This window comes from Eriocheir sinensis, chromosome 5 (assembly GCF_024679095.1).
Source record: "Eriocheir sinensis breed Jianghai 21 chromosome 5, ASM2467909v1, whole genome shotgun sequence".
Classification (NCBI taxonomy): domain Eukaryota; kingdom Metazoa; phylum Arthropoda; class Malacostraca; order Decapoda; family Varunidae; genus Eriocheir; species Eriocheir sinensis.
In genome coordinates, this window is record NC_066513.1 from 7,480,497 (window position 1) to 7,506,508 (window position 26,012).

Genomic DNA, 26,012 nt, shown 5'->3' on the forward strand with positions numbered 1-26,012 from the left:
GTGTGTATGTTTGGTAATAGTAGCAGTAGTAGTAGTAGTAGTAGTAGTAGTAGTAGTAGTATCGCCAGTAGTAGTAGTAGCACAATAATCATAATAGTAGTAGTAGTTGTAGTCTCCCCATAAGAACACATAAAAAAACTAGAAAGAATATAAAGGATGGCAACAAAAATGGTTCCAGAGCTGGAGGGACTGACGTATGAAGAAAGGTTAAAGGAAATGGACCTACCAACATTGGAACAAAGAAGAGAAAGGGGAGACCTAATACAAATTTATAAATTATTGATTAAAATGGAAGAAGTAGATAATGAGGAGTTACTACTAACCCTCTCGCGCACCGTAAGTTTCCAATAAGTTTCCGTTCCACTCACCATGCATTTCTCAGGCCCGATCAGCCTTTTTTTGCCGCTGCGATACTCTACATTCCCGGACATATTTTACCCTCGCAGATATATCGTACCCCAATAAATTTGGTATCATTGGCTTCATAAAGACTTTTACTAGAACATGGGCAAATAAAAATAGAGGAAAATAAACAATACAAACTCATTTCAAGGCTCCGCATAGAGTATTGTAGACAATAAATCCTAAGTACCAACTCTTCCCCATTCGCTAGCTCGAAATTTTGTGGGCCAACGCTTTTAGCCAAATATATGGTTTGAAGCGGAATTTAGCGAGGATTCTTATGGTATCCTCAAAATCCTCATACGCCTATTAGTTCCCAATTTACACCAAGAAAACTGTATTTTTAAAAATAATCTACAGAATTGATGCTCCATCTCATACTTTTTTACTATTATGCAAGTTTTTTATTTATTTATTTGTAAATAAATTTTATAACATTATATAACTAATTTCATATGGAAGAAGATGCCAGATTCAAAACTACACCAACCCTTGTAGGTATCGTGTGGTAACATCGCCAATGAAGTTCCCCACACAATATACGCAATTTTCGCTGGCCGTAACTAACTACTGCATCTTCCCCCCTCGTTAGCTCAAAAGTTTCTTGAGTCAACTTTATTGCCGAACATATGTAAAGAATATTGAATATCTCCAGTGCTGGTTGCCTAGAGCCCATGCGCTCTTGGTTTAAAGGGATGGCGGGCAGCGGACACACCTCTCCTGTCTGAGTAGGGTAACAACTAAAAATTGCTCTGCACTCCTCATCTACGCTCCTTAGAAAGGTTGCCATATGTTACCATTAAGAAACTTATCCCAACAAATGACGCTCCCAAATTTGACACACTTTCACTGAAAACTTAATTTTTAATCAATTTTTAAACTTTTATGACGTGTGTCCCGTCATCGTGCGCCAGGACCATTTACCCTTGATGATGCGAAACGCGTCATCGTGCACAAGAAGGCTAAGAGAAGGAATAAATATCAGGAACACAAGAGGACACTAAAAAATTGAGGAAGGGGAGATGCTGGAGAGACATAAAGGATTATAGCTTCCCGCAAAGAAATACAGTAATCCCTCGCCTTATTGCGGTTCACTTATTGCGGTCTTGCTGTATCGCGGATTTTTAAATTGTATCGTATTGTGGGATTTTGCGGTAAAATAATCATTTTCTAGCCTCCCAAAATGAAAACGATATAAATCAGCGTAATTAGGAACACACTTAAATAAGCACCTACGTCACCCACCTATTTTTTTTTTTCGTTGCGGCCTATTGCGCCATTAGGCTTTTCCCTGGTTCACTCCTCCCCCACTTCCTTTCTTTCTTCTCCCTCTCCGTCCCCGTATTTTTCTCCTTCCTTCTCATTTCTTTCTTTTCCTTTCACATCCCTCCCAGTTTTTCTCTTAATCTCTTTCCCTCCCACTCACACCCTTTCTCTCCCCCTCTTTCCTCACCTTTACCTGACCCTCCCTACCTCTCTATAATCTCTCCCTCCCACTCACACCCTTTCTCTCCCCCTCTTTCCTCACCTTTACCTGACCCTCCCTACCTCTCTTTTAATCTCTCTCCCTCCCACTCACATCCTTTCTCTCCCCCTCTTTCCTCACCTTTACCTGACCCTCCCTACCTCTCTCTTTTAATCTCTTTCCCTCCCACTCACACCCTTTCTCTCCCCCTCTTTCCTCACCTTTACCTGACCCTCCCTACCTCTCTCTTCTTCTCCCGTCCCATTTCCTCCACCCATTTCCCTTGTTTCCTTCTTTCTCACACCCTCTTATCTTTAGTCTTATCTCTCACTCTATCACTCTTCCTCCCTTTCTCCATTAGATTACATGAACACACACACACACACACACATACACATACACATACACACACACACACACACACACACAGAAGGGGAAATGGAAAGGGTGTGTGGAGGGAGGGGCAGACCTGACCTGACTCCTTTCTGCCACTCCCTCCCCATACCCTTCTCAAGTCCCCTTCACTGTGTGTGTGTGTGTGTACAACTAGGTAAAACACACACACACACACACACACACACACACACACAAGGTGAAATGGAAAGAGTGTAGGGAGGGAGGGGCGGAAGTGAGAGTCAGGTCATGTCCTGACTGAAGCCCTAACCTGACTCTCCCTCAGGACGTCACCTGACTCTCCCTCAGGACGTCACCTGACTCTCCCTCAGGACGTCACCTGACTCTCCCTCAGGACGTCACCTGACTTTCCCTCAGGACCTGACATGACTCTCCCCACTGTCCCTCCCTCCCCACACCTTCTCCTTGTTTTCATCCTCTCTATCTCTCCCTGTTTCCTCCACTACTTTTCCTTGTTCTCCCTTCTTACATCCTGTCCCTCTCCTCCCTTTCCCCTCCGTATTTACCTAATTGTGATATAAAAGAAGTGAGCTACGCTCATATTGTCCTTTCTCTGAGTATTCTTCCGCCCTGCCAAACTATTTCCTGCGAGAAGCTCATATTTACAAAGCAAATGTCAAAAAACGAAACAAAAATTATAGAATCATTTATTGGTACCGCGTCGTAACAACGAAACGTCATAGGAAGTGTTTATAAGAGTGTGAGAAAGGTCAATAGGAGTGTGAGAAAGATTTGTAAGAGTGTGGGGAGGGTTTATAAAGCCTTAAAAAAAAAATAAATAAATAAATAAATAAAAAATAAATATATATATATATATATATATATATATATATATATATATATATATATATATAGATAGATAGATAGATAGATATATATATATATATATATGCAAATAATGAAAAAAAATATAAGGTCACTACTTCGCAGATTTTCGCCTATCGCGGGGGGTTCTGGAATGTAACCCCTGCGATAGACGAGGGATTACTGTATAGAGGTTTGGAACAGACTAAGTGAGGATGTAGTTACGGCAAAGAGTGACCAAAACTTTGAGGAAAAGTTGGCCAAATACAGATACGGAGACGGGACCACATGGGCATCAGCCCAGGCCCTGTAAAACTGCAACTAGGTAAATACAACTAGGCTAGGTACAGGTAGCTCTCGATTTACGCGAGTTTGGTTTACGCGTTTTTTAAATAACGTGGGGTCCAAAATCTAAATAAATGTTTAATTTACACGTTTTCTCCACTTATACGCGATATTTTATGAAGTGGCCACCAGATGTCTCACGCAACTGGACTCACACGGCGCCGCGGCCACATGGCTGAGCTCAGTTCTTCCCGCGCGCCACGTGAACAACAATACAGTACCCACGCTGCCACGCTACTCAACAGTAGGGGTGGGCAGGTACCGGTACCAGTACCGGTACAAACGGTACCAGCTATACGGTATGGTACCGGTACCAGACTGCTCAGTACCGGTATCAATACTAGCCAGTTGCTCATGGTGTCCCTCATTTTTTCCTCACACAAGTGAGGTTGAGACTGAGTGCCTGAGTGGATATCTCGGTGATATGGATATTCTCTCTCTCTCTCTCTCTCTCTCTCTCTCTCCACTGAATGAAGTGAATATTTATTTTTTGATAGAAACCTACCTCTTGTTTGATTTACGTGACCTCTTCAAGGATGCAATACTCGCGTAAATCGAGAGTTACCTGTAAATACACACATTTTCTCTCAATACCCTCCTTGTTCACAGATCAAGCTGCCCCCAAAGGCTGTTGAGGCTGCCAAGGCAGTGGGGCAGGCACCGGACGTCTTCTATGCCTTCCAGATCCTGGAGAACACCGGCATATGCATTGTCCCTGGCAGTGGCTTCGGACAGCGCCCTGGCACTTACCATTTCAGGTGAGCAGGGGAGGGATGTTCAGAACTCCTTCGCTTTACCAGGGTTCATTTTACAATATTTTGCTCCCACGATTGTCATGTTTTAGGTTCCTTTGCTCTCTTCATGATCAAACTGTCACACTTTCTTGGTCTTGGTCTTGGTTTGGGAGGTACCGCATTTTCCGGCTTACAAGACGCACTTTTTTCCTAAAAAATACCATGAAAAATACTTGTGCGTCTTCCAAAAGGCTGAATTAATAGTTACGGTTAACCTCATAATGTAATGACAACATACACCACGCCTATTGGCTCAAGCCACTGGAGCCTGGATTTGTATACATTACAACATTCGCCTTGAAGACTTACAAGTATTTTCATGGTATTTTAGGAAAAAGTGCAGCACTTGTGTCGGAAAATACGGTATTAGTTATTATTATTTATTGACATTTATTGTGTTTGATTGGAATGGCATCTGGTCCCCTTCTGTGAGTCCGTAAAATTAAATTTAAATTGGGGACTCTCAGAATATCATCTCACACAGGAGATGCCACCTCCCTCTTTTTCAAGTATGTTGCCATAATTCCAATCAAGTTCATTTCAGTCTCATCAGATTCAGCTTACCTTGGACTTGATGGTGAGTGAGTGAGTGACGGTGGGAGAGAGTGGACATGTGTGTTGTCTGGCTCCGTGCTGAGAGTGCCGTGTCAGCATGGCTGCTGCCAGCAGGGCCAGGGGCGCGAGGGATTTGTGTTACGGTTGTGAGGATTTCACAGGCAGGAAGTGGATTAGCTGCTGTTTGTGTCTGAGATGGTGTCATGTGAAATGTGCTCATCTGTCTGGTATTGAGCAGGAGAATATACCTAAAATTAATTGGGTTAGCAACCCATGCCTTCATAAAGCATCTCTGGCTACCAAAATTGTGGAGAAATTGGATGAATTCAAGCAAGAATTATTTAAGAAAATATCAGAGGTAAAGGAAGTTGAGTCCCAGGCCGTGAATGTGAAGACAAACCTTGGGGAAGTTGCTGAGGTGTTGCAGCGCACTGATTATGCAGTCAGTGGGTGCAAGTTGGGCTGATGTCACCAAACACAGGAGGAAAGTTAAGAATAATCTACTTGTTGTTAAAGCCTCTGAGCAAGATAAAAAGGCTACTGGGTTAAAAAGTGAAGTTTCCCAGGCATTAGAAGGCATTCAGATTACTGATTCAAGATTCACTAATGGAGGTAATATTATAATGAACTTTGATGATGAGAACATGTTGAATGAGGCAGCCCAAAAATTGGAGTCTGTTGAGCAAATTAGTACCAAGAGTGTTGGAAAGATGAAACCAAAGATCATGATATGCAATGTGCATAAAGAGGAGACCAAGGAAAAAATAACTGAGACCATCTTAGACCGCAATGAGTTCTTACATGCAATTGATGGTGTTGAGGAAAAGATTGAGCTGGTTTTTAGTAAGCCTGCAGCTGGCGGCACAATGCACTACATATTGAGGTGTGATCCAACTGTAAGAGAGCTGATTCACAAGAATCACGACAAGTTAAAATTAGAATGGGGAATATACACGGTGAGAGACAGATACCATGCAATTATATGCTATCATTGTCAGAGATATGGCCATCTTGAGGCCATCTGCACTGCTAAGAGAGATGGGGAAGCCCCAAAATGTTTCAAATGCACTGGCAATCATAAATCACAGGAGTGCATAATGGCTGAGAAGAAATGCATGAACTGTTTGAGGTACAAGAAGCCTGAAATCAACCACTCAGCGAATGACCAGTGTTGTGTAGCTCTCCAGACTGAAATTAAGAGAATTCGAAACATGACCGATCATGGCTATTAATCAGTGTCTGTACTCAACGATAAATTGTGTGTGATGGATGTTCAGTGTGTTGGAAATAATTGTTGGATATTTAATTGTGATACTATAATGAAAATATTAGACATGAGAACTGAACTAATGGTTATATGTGATATTATTCGTGAAAGCAATTAAGACACTCACTCACTCGCTCACTACGATGTTGAGTGCATCGAAGACTATTATTGAGGCTAATGTTGTGATTGTTGACGACCCTCGTAGAGCGCTGCATCAGTGGCGGAGCAGGGCCTGAAACCTCATCAACGGTACCAACGATTAATGTTGCAAATCTTACCTTGAGCCATAGGGGGGAACAGGAGGGGTGGGAATATAGGTGAGAGGGCATTAGCTGTGTGTCTCAAGGTGGGCTACAGGAGGTTCTCGGGTTACGATGGAGATACAGTAATCCCTCGCTATATCGCGGTTCACTTATCGCGGTCTCTGTATCACGGATTTTTTAATTGTATCGTGTCACAGATCTCACTTTTTTCCTCCTTTACTCCCTTGTTATCTCAAAATGTGTACCTTGGAAAAAAGAAGAAAACAGGAAGAGAGAACAGGTTGTTTTAACCCCTTCACTACGGCCGGGCCAAAACACCACCCCGTGCCGTATCCAAGATCGCTGCGCACGCCAAATTTCAAATGTCGCTATTGAATATAACAAGTTTTCAGCCATAAACTCAACACAATCATTTATTATATATGAAAACATGCAGAATTAAATGGTGCACATAAAGAAACTCACTACGGCCGAGCCAAAACAGAGCCCTGCACTATATCCGAGATCGCCGCGTGCGTCAAATTTCAAATGTCGCTATTGAATATAACAAGTTTTCAGCCATAAACTCAACATAATCATCATGTATTATATATGAAAACATGCAGAATTAAATGGTGCACATAAAGAAATTCACTACGGCCGGGCCAAAACAGCGCCCCGCGCCGTACTGGGATCGCTGTGCACGCCGAATTTCAAATGTCGCTATTGAATGTAATAAGTTTTCAGCATAATCATCATGTATTATATATGAAAACATGCAGAATTAAATAGCTCGTATATTGGCTAAAGCAAGCCAGGACGCAGTATGCATGTCCTCGGATATGGTACGGGGCAAGCAAGGACGCAGTATACGCGTCCTCGTGTTGAAGGGGTTAAAGCCAAAGATGAAGCCTACGATAGGCTGAGCTCTGAAAACACGCTTGTGATTCACTGGGAGTCCAATGACGTCATCGCCGGCGTTCACCCAATCAGCACCCTCACAACCTCAAGGGGGGTGTCACACTTGCCGTTTTCCTCTAACCGTTGTGGCTACTGGCAACGCCCGTACGCCCATCCGGGAGCGAGTTGTCGGTTGTCCGTAAGCTTGTGTCACACTGGGCCTTTTTCTTCCCACTGCGTTGGTGTCAGCTTGGGCAACCGGCAACTTTTCCGGGTGTGCGTCACACACATAAGGGGAAATTAGAAGGGTGTGGGGGGGGAGGGGCAGAAGGGAAAATCAGATTATGTCATGACACACACACACTAAGGGAAATGAGAAGGGTGGGGGAGGGAGGGGCAGAAGGGAAAGTCAGGTCATCTCTTGACCTGAGTCAGGTCATATCCTGACCAAAGCCCTGATCTGACTCTCCTTTCTGCCCCTCCCTCCCCACACCATTCTCATTCCCCTTCTGTGTGTGTGTGTGTGTGTGTGTGTGTGTGTGTGTGTGTGTGTGTGTGTGTGTGTGTGTGTGTGTGTGTATTACCTAGTGTTATTTACCTAGTTGTGACATGCAGGAAAAGAGCTACGCTCGCACTGTCCAGTCTCCATATCCTCTCTTATCCAACTTTTCCTTAAAATCATGAATGTTTCTTGCACAAACCACCTCCCCCTCCAGTCTACTCCATAGCTCAATGCTTCTGTTTGGGAAGCTAAACTTTTTCACATCTTGCCTGCACGTGGTCGCTCTCAACTTCTTTCTATGTCCTCTCGTTTCTCTCTCGCTCCACACACACAAGTCCTCTCTGTCCAGATTCTCCACCCCGCTCGCCACCCTGTACACCACTATCAGGTGTCCTCTCTCTCTTCTTCTCTCCAGGGTTGTGAGCCCCGTGCTATTGAGTCTCTCCTCATAAGTCCGATCACTAAGTTCCGGTACCATCTTAGTTGCCGCTGTCTGCACTCTTTCCAGCTTTCTTATGTTCTTTTCGTGACGAGACCAGACCACTGCTGAATACTCCAACCTTGGCTTTATCATTGTAACTATTATTTTCTTCATCGTCTCCTCGTCCAAATACACAAATGCCATCCTCATGTTCCTCAGCAAATTCATAGTTTGTCCCGTTATCCTGTTGATGTGTTTGTCCGGTGACATGTTCTCCGAGACAGTCACTCCCAAATCTTTTTCTTCCACGCCTCTGCATATTATCTCACTTCCCATCTTATAATCATATTCACATCTACCACTCCTACCAAACTCCATTTTTTACATTTCCCAAGGTTGAACTCCATCTGCCATGTACCACTCCACTCCCATATTTTATCCAGGTCCCTCTGCAATGCCTCACAGTCCTTCACATAATTCACTCGTCTCAATAGCTTTGCATCATCTGCAAACAAACTAACATAGCTGGACACTCCATCCACCATATCATTTATATAAACAGCAAACATTATTGGCGCCAACACTGAACCTTGTGGGGCTCCACTCATCACAAGGCACCAGTTGGAAGCCCTTTCCCTGATTATTGTCCTCATTTCCCTGCTGGTTAGGAAGTCCTCCAGCCACTTAATCAGTCCATCACCCACTCCACCCCTATTTTTAATTTTCCAAACTAGTCTTCTGTGTAGTACTTTGTGTGTGTGTGTGTGTGTGTGTGTGTCTGTGTGTGTGTGTGTGACAAGTCAGGACCTGACCTGACCTGAGTCAGGTCGTGTTTTTGACGAAAACCCTGATCTGACTCTCCTTTCTGCTTCATCCTCCCCACATCCTTCTCATTTCACCTTCTGTGTGTGTGTGACAGGTATGGACCTGACCTGACCTGAGTCAGGTCATGTCCTGACCAAAGCCCTCACCTGACTCTCCTTTCTCACCCTCCCTCCCCACACCCTTCTCCTTTCTCCTTGTTTTCATCCTCTCTATCTCACCTTTCACGAGAGGGGCTCATAACCGGAGTGAAGCTACACACCTCCTCTCGAATCGGGGGCTCGCGTGGTATTGAGGCTGTGCCGAGTTGAACCAAACATGACAGGGAGGCGGCGGCGGAAAGTTCAAATGTGGTTAACGTGTTAATAAGAGTATCTCTCTCTCTCTCTCTCTCTCTCTCTCTCTCTCTCTCTCTCTCTCTCTCTCTCTCTCTCTCTCTTCCCATAGCCACAATGTTTGGAGGAAAATGTCCAGTGTTATACTACCTTTTGAGGTAGCGTGCGTGACGCTGATGGTTAGTAGGCATGACATGTACGTGTCAAAGCAGCGTGAAACTCGGGGTGATAATGCGCGAAACTCGGGATGGTAAGAATTTAGAACTAACCACGAAACTCAAGGAGCGTGAAACTCGGGTAGCGTGAAACTCGAGAGGGTTGTTGTTACTCGATCCATGTGTTTATGTGGTCGGAGTTTAGATGGGTGGGTTGACCGCTCACATGCAATGGTGACAATGAGAACTGGCATGGAGGAACCACAGACATGCCACACCCACAACAGCTTCTTCCTTCCAATTAACTGCAGCAACAAGTCCATAACTTGGGTAATGGCAGCACAAGCCGCGACAATGCCTACTTTAGCAGACAATGCCATGTCGATGCAGGGCAAGTGCTTTGTTTACGTTGTGGATGTGGATACAGGCAACCGACCTTGGCCGTGTGTGACGCACACCCGGAAAAGTTAGATTTGGCGGTTGCCCAAGCTGCCGCCAATGCGGTGGGAAGAAAAAGGCCCAGTGTGACACCAGGTTACGGACAACCAACAACTCGCTCCCGGATGGGTGCACGGGCGTTGCCAATACCCACAACGGATAGAGGAAAATGGCCAGTGTGACACTGCCTTAACCCGTGGGCTTCGGCTATGGGAAAGCCGAGAAGTGGCTGTGAAACGACAAAATTACACTGCATTTTGAGACTAAGAAAATAGCATGGAACGTACATCAGAGTACTCCTCTCATAACCATAAAGCCATTAAAAATATTTACTTTTACTCAAACTCCATTCTTTTTGGGTGGTGTTTGTTACAAAATAAACAGTCTCGTGACGCGTGGCATCTAACCGAGAGTCGCTTGTTGTCTACTATAGAGAATTTGACAAGTGATTACTGTATGGATAGCTAATTCAGTCTGCCATGACCGTACAGCACCACCTATAACAAAAAAGCATACCTCAAGATCACTCTTCCACCATAAATGACCTAGGGCATTCATGGTGGATTGCGCTATGCCACCACCGCCTACAATTAGCTCGAATTAGGTGTTTTATGGCGAGCCCTTTTTAGGGTCCACCGTACCACAGCCACGACTCGTGAAAGCCCTAAAAAGGGTCTGCCGACGTTCTCGGGTTAAGGCAGTGAGGCCGCTGACCGGATGAGTGCCGGCGATGACGTCATCGGACTCCCAGCAAATCACAAGCGTAAGGCTTAATCTGTGGCTTTAAAACGACGCGTTCTTTCTTCCTGTTTTCTTCCTTTTTCCAAGGTACATATTTTGAAATAAAGGAGTAAAGGAGGAAAAAAAGTGAGCTTCGGGGGTCAGCATGAGCCTATTATAAGGGCGCCACTATAAAGAGTTGCCTGCACCATGATGGGCTCGGGTCCGACCATCAGGCCCAGATGGATTGTCTACTGGCGCCATAACCCCCCCCCCCAAAAAAAAAAAAAAAAAAATCCACGGGTCGGACCAGATGAGCGCATTTTCAGTGTTTTCAATATCTCGCGTTTCGCAATCCACGAGTTTAGCGCTATACCTTCGGAACGAAGTGAGTGCAAAACTCGAGACGGTACTGTAGACTGGATAGCTACATGGACGAGGATGACAGGTGGTAATGAGGTGTGGGTACAGTAAGGTGACAGGGTACTGGAGCATACGCCCGTACCGAAGGTAAATGAGGATCAAGCCTCTACCTGTAACCCCTGAAACTACATCTCACCCATCGTGAGTAGTGGGGGGGATTCTGGAGCTGCCCTGTGTAGGCCACTCGGCCTCTTGCAGTCTCCCTGTGTTCTTATGTTCTTGTGTTCTTAACATTTGGAGGAAAGATAGGAAAGAAGGAAAGGGAGGAGGAGCGATGATAATGACAAAACAAAATTTGAAAGTGACTGAAGTGAGAAATGGAAAGGACAGTGCAGAGGTGATGGCTGTGCAGCTACTGGTAAATGGGGGAGAAAAGACTACCATAATAACAGCCTATGTCTCCCTTAAAACCGAAAGTTGGAATGAAGTAAGATACAACGCTATGCAGGAAGAAACAGTACGGGCACTGACAGACAAAATAAAAAACAATAGAAAGGTATTATTAACAGGAGATTTCAATTGCAAAGCGGTGAAATGGGAAGACTATGCAACGGAGGGTGGAGAAAATACCTGGGGAAGTAAACTATTGAAGCTGGCAACAAATAACCTGTTGACACAGTGGGTTAAAGGAGAAACAAGGCTGAGAGGGGATGACCAACCATCAGTGTGGGTAAGCCCATCAAAAACATGCCTAGCTAAGAGTGTACATCAAGATAAGAAAGCCAAAACTGGGCCTCAACATTTTCCTGCTGCACTCCAGGTACCTCAAGCATCTTTGATTCACCCACTGCTGCCTGTCTCCACAACTAACACAGCAGCAGTGTTAAGGTTCAGGGTTCCCACACACCAAAGAACTGAATTCCATGACATTTCCATGATTTCTTTTTTCCAAGACAAAACAAAAGTAGTGCTCAATATACAAACCTCACGTGTGGTTTGTTGAGAATGTTCATGCACCTGCAGCACACAACCTTTCAACACTTTAAATTTCCATTACAAGATTGGCAGGTTGCAGAAAGAGCAATTCACCATTTTGGCACAAAACTTCGGCCATCAATGTGTAATAATTATTCACTTTCTACAGCATAAAGTGCATAAGGATACATTTCCTGTTATAAAATTCCAAAACACTTCATGACACTCTCCCAAATAATTGCCTTTCCATACCTTATCAGGCCTAGAAAAAGACCACTGATTATTAAAGGCTTTCCATGAGTGTGGGAACCCTGAGAAAGGTTGCAGAAAGAGAGCCATGAGAGAGAGTAAGGTGAAGAGGTTTAGATTCTACCCAGCACAGAGGTTTGAATGTAGCTCCTGCCAACATGAGAAGCACACTCCACTCAGGGACAGATGAGGCCCCTGCACTAAACCAGCATCTGAGAGGAGGATAAGAAATGGTGGGAACGGAAGAGAAAACTAAGCTTTCTTCAAACTAATAAAGTTAACCCACAAAGACTTTGATACGAATGTTTGAGGAAGAAATCAAACCCCTTCAAGCTTTAGTATCCATGTAAAAATTGACCCTGCCAAAGACCATGATATGACTGCTTGAGAAATGGTTTTAACACTAGAGAAACAGGATCTATATAAAAGTTGACCTCCTAAACTTGCCCAAGCTGAAATACGTTTTTGATTTTTTAGTTTTGTGGGTGAGGGGACAGAGTGAACATGTTTAAGGCAGAGGACTAAAAAGTTGCAGTGGCGGCAGTGGGCTTTACACACATTCACAAATGCACACACACACACACACACACACACACACACCGAAGCAGCCCATGAGGTGAATTACAAACACACACACACACACACACACACAGCTGGACAACCGGAAAGAAATAGCAAAACTGAAGATGAAATAACTTGAAAAAGACCATGATAAAAATTATGAAAATGGAAAGAGAGGAGTGTGATGGGGACAAACGAAGACATGGAGAAGAAGATGAAAGGAATGATAAAGAAAGAGGTAGCAGAGAAAATAGGAAATAATCAGCAAAATGTGAGTGAAGGGGTGGAGGATCAGATTAAGCATGTAGTCAATGATGAGTTGAAGTAGTGGTGGAGGGAAAAGGACTTGGAAGAAACGAGTTACAGGGAAATATTAGAACAACAAAAACCAGAACAAAAACAAGACATAGAAAAAGAAGTGATAAATGTACTAAGAAATAAAGAAACAATGGTGAGGGACATGGCAGAGAAGAAAAAATGTGTCATAATGTTTGGTGTAAAAGAAGAAAAAACGCAGTGAAGACTCAGAGGGAAAGTTGTGAGAGGAGTAAGGTGCAAAGTATATTGAGAAATTTGAATACTAAAGAGGAGGAAATGATTGAGGAAGAAGTAGATGAAATAACTAGATTGGGAAGGTATGAGGAAGGAAAGAACAGGCCATTAAAGATTAAGTTAAGATCCCAAATGACAACAGAAACCATCCTAAATAGGTCATGAAGATTAAACAACTCTGAAGAATACACACAAATATATGTAAGGAGAAATATGACAGAGGATGAAAGAATGAAGGTAAAAGAAATGATAAATGAAGCAGAAAAAAGGAAAGAGGAAAGATCAGAGGAAGATAAAAAGATTTTTTTTGGAGAATGAAGAACGAAAAACTAATGAAGTGGTGGATAAGAGGCGAAGAGAGGGAGTAACGGTGTTGATAGGAGGGGAAAGAAAGGGAGAAGCGAAGAAAGGTTTAAAGATTGCATACACTAATATAGATGGTCTTGTATCAGAAAAACTTGAACTAATTGATTATTATTATTATTATTAACCGTTTCCATCCGTGACGCAGACATCGGCGTCACAGTATGGAAAGGGTCAAGAGGAAATGGAAGAGGATTAATCCTCATCTAAACCTCTCAATCCTCCTCTAAATTCCTCTTAATCCTCTTCCATTTCCTCTTAAGAGGTTTAGAAGAGGATTAAGAGGAAATGGAGGAGGATTAAGAGGTTTAGAAGAGGACTAACCCTTTCCATACGGTGAGGCCGTCGGACGCCGACATTGGCGTCGCCGGAGCGAAGGGGTTAACCCGTACAGTGTTTAGTACGTACATATACGTACCTCTTAGGGAAGCGTTTAGTACGTATATATACGCAAGCCCTTTTGAGGGCTTATACGCCCTTTATTTTTGTTTGTGTATGTAACATTGTTCATTGGCAGTAAAGAGGAATAATTTGACAAGTGTTCGTATTTTTAAATGGATGTTAAAGGGCCTTTCTCTACATTTGTCTGCATTCCAACAAAAATCATTATACAAGAAGGTAAGTTACTTTCTTCTAAGTAATTACTCCTTGATTCTATAATCAGTAAGGCATGTGGAACTGTAAATTATGGTTCAGAGTAATCGGAAATGAAAACCTATCGTCGGAAGCTTCAGAGTGTTTTGTTGAACTTTGTGAACTACAGTTGTAGTACAGACGGCCTTGGAGCGAGCGGTGTTGCCTGACGCGCATCCAATCATTTTCTTGTACTTACAATTCCTGTTTATTTTTTTAGGTTTTTGTGAGTAAAGCAGTACTTATACATTACTTGCACTTTAGGGTAGTGAGAAGTGTTTATAATGGAAAGAATATAGGCTCGAAAAAAAAAAAATAATAAATTTCCCTTTCCTGGTATGACATTGTTAGCTCTGAGACGGAGAAAAATAAGACAACGAACAATCTTGGGTTCCATTCCTTGCATATAAACAATATATATATATATATATATATATATATATATATATATATATATATATATATATATATATATATATATATATATATATATATATATATATAAAATAATTTGTATTTTTTTTAACATTTTTAGTGGCAAATAAAAAAAAATATGAAAAAAGTGCAACCTGGCATGACCCCTATCGATGACAAAAGACGACAATGTACAGGTTAAGGGAAAGTGATCCAGATATTATGTGTATTGTTGAAACAAAACTTGTCATGGAATTGGAACTCGTGCTGGACGGAAAGACCAAGTACAACATTTGGAGGAAAGATAGGATAGAAGGAAAGGGAGGAGGAGCGATGATAATGAAGAAACAAAATTTGAAAGTGACTGAAGTGAGATATGGAAAGGACAGTGCAGAGGTGATGGCTGTGCAGCTACTTGTAAATGGGGGTTGAAAAGACTACCATAATAACAGCCTGTGTCCCCCCTAAGACCAAAAGTTGGAATGAAGTAAGATACAACGCTATGCAGGAAGAAACAGTACGGGCACTGACAGACAAAATAAAAAACAATAGAAAGGTATTATTAACAGGAGATTTCAATTGCAAAGCGGTGAAATGGGAAGACTATGCAATGGAGGGTGGAGAAAATACCTGGGGAAGTAAACTATTGAAGCTGGCAACAAATAACCTGTTGACACAGTGGGTTAAAGGAGAAACAAGGCTGAGAGGGGATGACCAACCATCAAGACTAGACCTAATTTTCACAAAAAATGTTGAGTTAGATGAAGGAGTCAGTCACGAGTGCCCCTTGGGAAAGAGCGACCATGAGCTATTAGAGATAAAAACTAAGGAAGGATATGAATATCGAGATGAGGCATATAAGGAAAAAAGGAAAAGCTACGCAAAGGCAGATTACGTTGGTCTCAAGACTTTCTTCGCTGGGGTAGACTGGAGTGATATGAAGAGGAGTACTAATATTCAAAAGAAATATGACTTTTTTATGGATATGGCTAAAAAGGATTGGTTTAATGCAAGATGTGCAAAGGCAAAAGAAAAGAGAGACAAAGCGTGGTCAAGATTAAAAAGAAACAAAAATCAAAGAAACAGAGAAGACTTTAAGGCAACGAGAAATGAGTACGTGAAAGTGAGAAAGGAAGAAGAGAAACGATACGAAAAGGATATTGTGGAAAAGTGTAAAGAACAACCTAAATTATTTTATAGATTTATAAATGGAAAAATTAAATCAAGAGAAACAATTGAAAGACTGACTGAAGAGAATGTAGAGATTGAGGATCCCAAAGGCATGGCGGAATTATTTAACAAAAAATTCCAGCAAGAGTTTACCAAAGAATCATTATTTAATGAACCACAAGAAAACAACTTAGATGTATATATGGAAGAGGTCAAAATAGATAAAGAGGAGATAAAAAAACTATTGGGGGAATTGGAAGAAGGGAAGGCCGTGGGACCGGATGGAGTTTCAGGTTTTATGCTTAAAGAATGCAGAAATGAGCTAGTTGGCCCGATATATGACATCATTAGGTGCTCAATTAAAACGGGCACAGTGCCTAGGGAGTGGAAGAGGGCAGAAGTGGTACCTATATACAAAAGTGGAAAAAAGGAAGAACCCCTAAATTACAGACCGGTGTCTCTGACCAGTGTAGTATGCAAAATATGTGAGAAATTAATAAAAGAACAATGGATGAGATTTCTAGAACATAATTTAATCACAAACAATCAATATGGGTTTAGGAAAGGCCGCTCATGTGTGACAAACTTGCTGAGCTTTTACTCAAGAGTGACGGACAAATTACAGGAAAGAGACGGATGGGTGGATTGCATTTACCTAGACTTAATGAAGGCATTTGACAAAGTTCCACATTCAAGACTGCTGTGGAAACTAGAAAACAAAGGAGGATTGAGAGGGAAAATGAAGTGCTGGATGGAAAGCTACTTAAGAGGAAGAGAGATGAGAACCGTGGTTAAGGACACTAGATCGGAATGGAGAACAGTGGAAAGTGGAGTGCCCCAGGGGTCGGTTTTGGCACCAGTACTCTTCCTAGTCTGTATTAATGATATGCCAGAAGGAATAAACAGCTACATGAGCCTGTTTGCAGATGATGCTAAACTGCAAAGACATATAAGAAACAGTGAAGACTGCAAGGAGCTGCAAGAAGACCTAAACAAGATTTGGAAATGGAGTCAGAAATGGGAGATGAAATTCAACGTGAGGAAATGTCATGTTATGGAAATGGGAAAAAGTGTAGAAAGACCAAAATGGACATATAAAATGGGAGGTGGTGAAATATTAAAGAAAGTAAATGAAGAGAGAGACCTGGGAGTAATTATGCAAGATTATGTGCAACCAGGAAGTCATATAAATTGGATCTTCGGTGATACATATAACATGGTGAGAAATATAGGTATAGCATTCCACTACATGGACAAAGAAATGATGAAAAAATTAATAACTGCTATGATCAGACCTAAACTAGAATACATGGAAACATTGTGGTCTCCACATATGAAGAAACACATAGTAAAACTAGAAAGAATACAGAGGATGGCAACAAAAATGGTTCCAGAACTGGAGGGACTGACATATGAAGAGAGACTAAAGGAAATGGACTTGCCAACACTAGAACAAAGAAGAGAAAGAGGAGACCTAATACAAATATATAGGCTATTGAGTAAAATGGAAGAAGTGGATAACGAGAAATTGCTACTAAGAGAAGAACCTTCCAGCAGGAATACTAGAGGACATAGTAAAAAGTTGAGGAAGGGAAGATGCTCAAGAGACATAAAGAAATATAGCTTCCCACAAAGAAATATAGAGGTTTGGAACAGATTAAGTGAAGAAATAGTATCGGCGAAGAGTGTGCAAAGTTTCAAGGAAAAGTTGGATAATTATAGATACGGAGACGGGACCACACGAGCGTAAGCCCAGGCCCTGTAAAATTACAACTAGGTAAATACACACACACACACACACACACACACACACACACACACACACACCCACACACACACACACACACACACACACACACACACACACACACACACACACACCACTCCGTGGCGCGACTGGTTAGAGTGCTGCACTGCCAGGCTTCACGGTCTGACATGGTGGTGGTTCGAGCCCGCTCAGGCCAGAATCTTTCTGTTGACTAGGAGTGGTTACTGTCCCCCCTTGAGCAAGGGAGATGGGGTGTGTGGTGTGTGAGGTCTTGGCAGTGCCCATAGATTGATGATATAGAGGACTTGCTCATGTCGGGAGGGTACCTGCTGGCGATTACGAGTCCAACACGTGATCAGGCCATGGTGAGCACACACACACACACACACACACACTCAAGAGACACCATGGAAGAAGGACGCATGGTTGGCGAGCTCCCCACCGTTTAGCTGATCAGTGCTGTTTCCAACGGGGCCTAGTATCAATCAATCAATCAATGGAGGCATACGCCAAGGGGCGCGTCGCCTCGCCCACCCTATGACGCCAAGCCCGGGGGGCCCCCCGGGGGAGTCTCCATGCAGGCCCCCTTCCCAACCCGAGTACCTCCTGGCAGGATCTATCGACTTGCTCAACCCACGAACTCCGTGGGCGTCCCCTTGGCCTCCTCCACTCAGGATTGTCTGAATTTGTCTCCCTCAGAGACAACCCGATGAGCAGGATCAGCTTCCGGAAAACGTGCCACGTGTCTGTATATCCGGGGTTGGCGTTGACGGACTATGCAAGTAATATATGTTGAATCAGTCTCATGGAGTAGTCCCCGGTTTGACACAAAGTCATTCCAGCGATATCCCATGATTCTGTGTACACTTATTACCAAAGGCATACATCCGCCTCTCCAAGTCCCCATTTAGTGTCCATGTCTCACAACCATAGAATAAGACAGGGAGCACAAGGGATTTGAAGATCCGGATCTTTGTCCTTCTGCACAGGTATCGACAATGCCATATACTCGTGTTGAGCGAGTCCATAACACCGTGGGCCAGACCAATCCGTCGTAAGACTTCCTTGTCAGACTCACCGTTGTTATGAACTACGCTACCAAGATACGTGAAACTTTCTGAGATCTCAACGTCCTCGCCACACGCATGAACAGACTGTACTGTTTCATCCAGCAAGCCTCCAAACACCTGTACCTTGGTCTTGGCCCAGGAGAGCTGGAGTCCCAAGGGCTTCGCCTCCTCGTGCAGTGCCTCGAGAGCCATCACCAAGACCTCCAGCAACTCCACCTGGATTACTGCATCATCAGCAAAAACAAGGTCAGTGACCCTGGTATTGCCAATGGATGCTCCGCAATGACTCTGGCCTACAGCTCTGCCCAGTACCCAGTCCATATAAGTGTTGAAAAGCGATGAGGTAAGGACACAGCCCTGCCTCACTCCTGCATTCTCGGGAAAGAAGCTGGACAAGCCCCCCACACGTCACAGCACTCTCTGTCCCAGAATACAGGCAAGTCAGCAAACTAATAGTCCTCGCAGGAATCCCACAGAGTTGCAGAAGATCCCAGAGTGCCTCGCGATGCACTGAATCAAACACCTTCTTGAGACTGACATAGGCTACAAACATCCCCTGTCGAAACTCACTTTGGCGCTCCACTGGTATGCGAAGCGCTAGGATACGGTCAGTTGTTGACTTACCTAGCGTGAACCCAGACTGTTCAGGTCTCTGTATCTTCAGCAACTGGCTGCGAATTCGCATCAGCAATAGGTGGGCAAGCACCTTGCCTGGCACACTGAGCAGTGTAATACCACAGTAGTTGTTGCAGTCCTGGCAGTCCCCTTTCCCTTTCCAGATAGGGACAACCAACCCCTTCTTCCAGTCAGGAGGAATGGTACTGGGCTGCCATACGGCAGTCAAGACCGCATGCAACCCGTGGATCATGGCCTCACCTTCAGCTTTGAGCAGCTCCGCACTGATGTTACAGGTGCCAGGTGCCTTTCCACCCCTCAACTTGGCCACAGCCTCTCTGACCTCACCCAGAGAGGGTGGGCTTTCGTCAATGGGTGGGTCAGCATCCGCCACCTGCAACCCAGCAAATGGAAGCTGCCCACGTGGAGGGTCTGCCATCTACAGCTGCTCAAAGTACTCAGTCTAACGAGCCCCCTGCCCATCCATGTCCGACACGAGGCAGCCGTCAGCTGTTTGGATAGCGCTCACCTGAGAGGGAGACTTAGAGCACAGCTTTTTCAGGGCTCAGTAAGCAGGTCGAAGGTCATTCGCATTTAAATGCCCCTCGACTTCGTCAGCGAGACCCTGACATACCTCTCCTTGTCTCTCCTCAGGAGGGCTCTAGTCCTACGTGACAGAGCCCTGTATTGGTCCCGGTTCCCAGCAAGTCTGGCAGCGCGACTCTCCTCAATATTCTCCAGCGTCTCCACCGAGGCAAAGCCACTCCTAGATCTCGGGCGCTCTCCAATGCACTCCTTGGCAGTTTGCAGAGTCTCACGTTTGAAGGTATCCCACAACTCTACAGGGTCCTCCAGGGTGCCGGGCACTTCAAACCGATTTGAAACTGTCACTGCATACCCCTGAGCACATGCCAGGTCCTTGAGCCTCTTGAGATGGAACACAGTAGTGTTGCATCTTGAGATTCTTCTTGACCTGACATGAAGCTTGAGTGTTGCAACAACAAGCCTGTGGTCAGTTGCAAAGAACTCAGTACTCCGGCAAACCCTGCCGTTCTGAAGGATCCTCCAACGAGTACTTACGAGAATGTGGTCGATCTCCTTAGCTACCCCTCCAGCATCGCTATACCAAGTCCAGCGGTGCAGCTCTGGTCTCTGGTACCAGGAACCCGCAATTCTCAACCTTCTGGATTTTGCAAAATTCAGGAGGAGAGAACTGTTGATGTTCCTGGTACCAGATCCATGGGGACCAACACATAGCTCGTAGCCACCCCTGTCAGTGCCAGTAGTAGCATTGAAGTCGCCCAGGACAATGAGTGTGTCCCGGGGAGGGCACTGGTCTAATACGGAGTCGAGTTTGGCGTAGAACGTCTCCTTCTCTTCAGTTTCACACATCTCGGTAGGAGCGTACACTGCAACAAGAGACATGAAGCCCAGTGTGTGCTTCAGCCTCATTCGCTTTATATGCTTATCAACCGGAGCAACTGCAACCACAAATGGCAGCAGTCGACTGGAGATGCCCATAGCTACCCCCCTGACATGGAAGCCGTTGCTCATGCCGGACCAGTAGAAGGTGTAACCCCCCTCACTGATCTCGCCACTGCCAGGCCTCCTTGTCTCAGAGAGTGCCACTATGTACACCCTCAGCCTTCTGAGCTCATTTGATAGGTGGGGCAGTCGATCATCATCCGAGAGGCTCCGGACGTTCCAGGAGCCCACACGCAGAGCCCTCCGAAGGTTAACCCTGGGCCTGGTTCTGCGGGCGGGCACAGCCTCTGCACCACCCCGGCCACCCCCAAAACAAAAAGAGGGGCTAGGGGGCCCTTCCTCCTTCGAGGTGTAGGGGTCCCGTAGGCTTTGCCCTGCACCCGTCACAGACAGCAGGCTCCCCAGATGCAGATGCATCGTGGAAGCCCGCCGCGCAGTCGGGCCCCCCCAGCAAGACCAGATCGGGGTCGAGGCTCACGCCCCGACCTCAACCTCTACTTTTTAATTTGTTTCTGGCTTGGGTACTTTTTTGTGGGGGAGGGGGTGCAAGCCCCTCCCCCAACCAGCCCAGATCAGGGGCTGGCCTGACTGCTCACCATAGGGTAGGGACGCAGGACCCTTGGGGGGATTACTCCCCCGGCTACCCAAAGAAAGAAGTGTGAACAGAAGAGAGAGAAAGCGGGGAAAGACAGTTCAGGGGAGGTTGAGGGCACTGCATTCCTCATTCAGATAGACCTGCCCCTACCCTGGTTATTTGGTTACCACCCAGCGTATTGAAATGGTCAGCATACTTGTTGCTAACTATTTCGGCTTGTCGCTTAGTGTAGCATTTCCACTGGAGCAACGCTACATCAAGTGAGTGGATGTTGGGCGCCCCCAACCACCTATTATAGTGTTTACAAAGGGCCTGGGTGATGTTCACTGTGGTTCTCCTCTCCTATTATTGACCTGCTTGTAAGATGAGTGGGAGGGAGGATGATTTGGGGTGAAATACACCAAAGAGAAGAGGAATTGGATCACGAAGGAAGGAAAAATGGACGGATATGGAGAGTGCTGATGATGACAGTGATGATGAAAGCTATGGTACAGGTAGCTTCTCTGGTTTTGAGAGTAAAGAGTCGGCTATTTACAAGAGAATTTTGTTTATGGAAAGGAAACTAGATAAGTGGATCAGAATAGGGAAGAGCAGGGATGAGGAGGAAGTACAGAACAGAGAACTTCAGAGACCTCAGATCACGAGTATGCAAATTAGAGGACAGGGAGAAGAAGCTGATTCAAGAAAATGAAGAGCTAAAGGAAAAATTGGCAAAATATAAAAAATCGATGAAGGAAGGACTAGGAGAGGCAAGAAAGGAAAATGAGAATTTCAAGGAAATAGTGAGCATCATCATTTCATGGACGCCTGCTCCTAGGAGCTCCCACCAGGGGATGGCCACGGCAGAAGAGCTTCCAACTTTCTCTATCCAGACACTCCCTCCTTGCCTGCTCAAAGTTTCTCAAAGATCTTTCTCCCCTCTCCCTAACGTACTCTTGCACCCTATCCCTCCATTTCACTGGAGGTCATCCTCTAGCATTCCCTCCCTCTATCTCACTCACATACACCCTTCTGGTCACCTTACTCTCCTCCATTCACTTCATGTGGCCAAACCACTTTAAAGTCTGTTGCTTCACTTCTTCCACCACTCCACACTTCTTCCCTTCACCCTTGTAACACATTCCAAAATGCTTGTACACACTTTCATTACTCATTCCATCCACTCTACTCACACCACAAGCACTCCTCAAATAACTCATTTCCACTGCCTGCACTCTAGACCTCTGACTTTCATTCCAGGCCCATGTCTCACTTGCATATGTGAGGGTTCGTACTATTATTTTATTTCTCAAATCCCTCATTACCTCCATGCTCACACTTCTGCCACTCTTGATTCGTCCCAAAGACCCTACCACCCTTCTTCCTTGCAATGCCCTTTCTCTTATCTCTCCCTCCATACCACCATGCTTACACATAACTAATCCAAGGTACTTGAACTCATTGACCTCCTCCATTTCTTTGCCCTTTAAAATTATTTTACATTCCTTTTCACATTCAATTCCCATCACTGTACTTTTGTTGACCTTTACTTTCAGCTTTCTCCTTTTACTGACACTATAAAAAACACTGACCAAATTTTGTAAGTCACTTTCATCTTCTGCAATGAGCACTGTGTCATCAGCAAACAGTATCGAATTCAGTACCCACCTCCTTCCCTCAGCGAACATTTTCACTCTAACTTCCCCAACTTTGCCCTTCATTTCTCTCATGACACCATCCATATAAATATTGAAACAACCACGGTGACATGACACACCCCTGCCTTAACCCTTTCCTTGCTTGCAGTCTGGACGCGACTATCCCCTCAGGCGCAGTTGGGGAGCCCAATGTTTTTTTTTTTTAACCTCTGTATCTCAAAAACTATTCATCACAGCCAAAAACCAAAAACACCACTGGAAAGAGGACGTCCAGATCTATAGGAGTCGGTTATGTATGCCTCTCTTGCGAACGTACATGCACGTTCAGGGAGTGTTGAATGTTAACACTTATGTCGGTGCGTGCGGGATGATCAGCCATATTGAGGTAACTGCGGACATCTCTTTTTCAGACTCTGGCAAGGGAGTATTGCCAACTGCAATATTTACAACTATTTGGTCAAAGAATCAGTCGGTGATAGGTGAAGCTATGCAAAAATGCCGCTATATTGGGCAAGAACATCCACCAGTTACTCGTCCGTAGATTTGCCGCGCTGGGCTGATATGATTTTCTACCAAATTTAATGAAGAACCCACTCAATTGGCAATCCTGTGTTGTGAGAATTAGTGTTGGAACACTCTCATACGCGGGAGATTTGAGTGCGGCTGGAGCTCACAGCAAGTGCTTAGCGCCACCAGCAAATACGCCTAACGCCCGCTGCAAGCGTTTATCAATGAAAGGGTTAAGCCCACTTTTATCTCAAAATGTTCACTTGTTTTTCCATTAATTTTGACACATGCAGATGCATCCTCATAGAAAGACTTTATTGCACTACCGTAAGCAGTTTTCCTCCCACATCATAGATCTTGAAAACATCCCACAATGCAATCCAATCGACTGTTATAAGCTTTTTCCAAATCCATGAAGACAGCGTATAGTTTCTTTCCATTTGTTATTATTTTTTTCTACTAACATCTATTCCCTTCCCTTCCTGAAGCCTCTTTGCAAAGAGGAACAAAGGGTTAGAGAAATAAAGACTTGGAAATTTGAAAATGAGAAAGCTAATGTAGTCCTCAAAGAAGTAGTTGAACAACAACTGAAAGAAGACAAGGAAAGCTTAGAGAAAGAGGTGGTTAAGGCTTTAAAGAATAACGAAGAATTAGTAAGAGATGTAGCAGATAAGAAGAGTGTAATAAGATTTTTCATGAAGGAAAGGAATAAAATGTACAAACCAAGAAGGGAAAAGGAAGAACTGAAATCAGTAAAAGACTTACTAAAAAACTTATAAATGATGAAGAACTGCAAAACCTTGAAGAGGAGGTGGAAGAAATCTATAGGATGAGTCCTTACATAGAAGGAAAAACAAGGCCAGTTAAATTAAGATTAAGATCGCAGAAGGTAACAGAGGAAATTGTGTACAGAACAAGTAAGGGAAATAGAAGAATGTAAGGAAATACAGTCGTCCCTCAAATAGTATGGGGGTTAGGGACCCAGGACCCGCGTACTATTAAAAAAAACGTATAGAATTAGTGCCCCCGCTAGAAACCCTCCTGGGCACTCCTACGGAATATGGGTCCCGCCTGGCTCTGCTGTTACCCATGGGCCCAAGTTGCCAGTTATGCATTTTCTACTGCAGTCACAGTACAGTGTTACAACGCTGGGAGGTTGAGGGGGGTGAAGCCCCCCATTAGAGGTCAGGTTATTAAAAGTTCAGTTGTAGTTGTTTACATATTTACATATGTGTCCCTTAACTTCGTAATATGGAGGCGTAATATTGTATTTTGGAGGTGCAGAGTCAATCTCCACAATTATCGTTTCGTATCTTTTCAAGTATGATTTAGAGAGCAATAGAAACTGTGGTAGAGAGTAAGAGAGAGTGTGAGTGTATGATATGGCTTGCTCGCTGACAATGTGGAAGGGAGCGCTGCCAGGATGGCTCGCTTGCCCAGCGTGGTAACACTACAGCAGAAAATGCATAACTGGCAACTTTGGCCGGCAAGTAGAAGTTGAGCCAGGTGGGACCCGAATTCTGTAGGAGTGCCTACTCCTGCTCACCAATTTCTTGTTTAATGTAAGAAAATGCCTATTTATGTGTTTATAATAGGTTAATTTATGAACAAACAGAAAAGGACGGCCTTTATCTCCACTCCACTCCACTCTTGCAGCACTCTTGGAGCACTGGCAGTTGCCGCAGCAAGAATTTATTTTACACTATGATAGATACAGCGAACACTGCTCTCATTCACGTGGTATGCTCTCCCTACTACAACGCAACTCATCCCAAAACGTAACTTCAATATCTGAATTATTCTGCGAGGTGAATACCTTTCTTGAACGCTTTGGGATGCTTTCAGCAGGTGTTTTGGCTTGTCTCTTGGGTCCCATGTTCATGTTATGTGGCAGTGGAGAAGCGCAGCTGAGGTTGTGCACACACATGGACTTAGGGAAAGCGCATAGGTTTCAATCTGGCAGAACAGTGTTCTTGATGCTGTGCACACGCATGGACTGAGGAGATGTGCATGGGTGGCAGTCTAGTAGAATAGTGTTGCCACTCATGCCATGGCTACTTGGTGCTACGAGCGGGAAATTAAAAAATCCTAAAAAAATATTCTATGACAATCCGTATAAAACCGAAACCGTACTATTTGAGGGATGACTGTACAATATAAAAAGAAAAATAGAAATGAAGAGGAAAGGAAGAAATGGAATGAGCTTCTAGCAGAGGCAAAAGAAAGGAATAATGCAAAATCTGAAGAGGAAAAAGAGGTATTTTTTTGGAGAGTTTTTGGAGATCGAGCAAAGAAATGGTACATAAGGGAAAAGCCGAAAGAGAACAGAACCCGAGATAAGATTGTAACTGATAAGGGGTTAAGTGTGATGTATACGAATGTAGATGGGATAATATCTAGTAAACATGAAGTACAAGACTACTTAAAGGAAAAAGACCCCAAGATTGTTTGCTTAACAGAAACAAAGCTGAATG

The 26,012-nt window shown here is 44.2% G+C and overlaps 2 protein-coding genes across 3 annotated transcripts in view; both read left to right on the plus strand.

The window, feature by feature from the left end:
• LOC126983865 (alanine aminotransferase 1-like) overlaps positions 1–26,012 on the plus strand; it is a 179,667-nt gene that overhangs the window by 123,087 nt on the left and 30,568 nt on the right. For both annotated transcript variants that reach the window (XR_007736273.1, XM_050836999.1), the window contains exon 10: positions 4,040–4,188. Coding sequence is in view for 1 of the 2 variants with exons in the window: in XM_050836999.1 (XP_050692956.1) it covers positions 4,040–4,188 (149 nt within the window). In the remaining variant the exon portion in view is untranslated. The remainder of the gene's footprint in view (positions 1–4,039; positions 4,189–26,012) is intronic.
• Positions 7,601–17,706, plus strand: LOC126983856 (uncharacterized). The gene is made up of 2 exons (XM_050836988.1): positions 7,601–11,500; positions 15,248–17,706. The coding sequence occupies exons 1-2, from the start codon at positions 11,279–11,281 to the stop codon at positions 17,609–17,611; spliced, it is 2,586 nt and encodes an 861-aa protein (XP_050692945.1). The 5' UTR covers positions 7,601–11,278; the 3' UTR covers positions 17,612–17,706.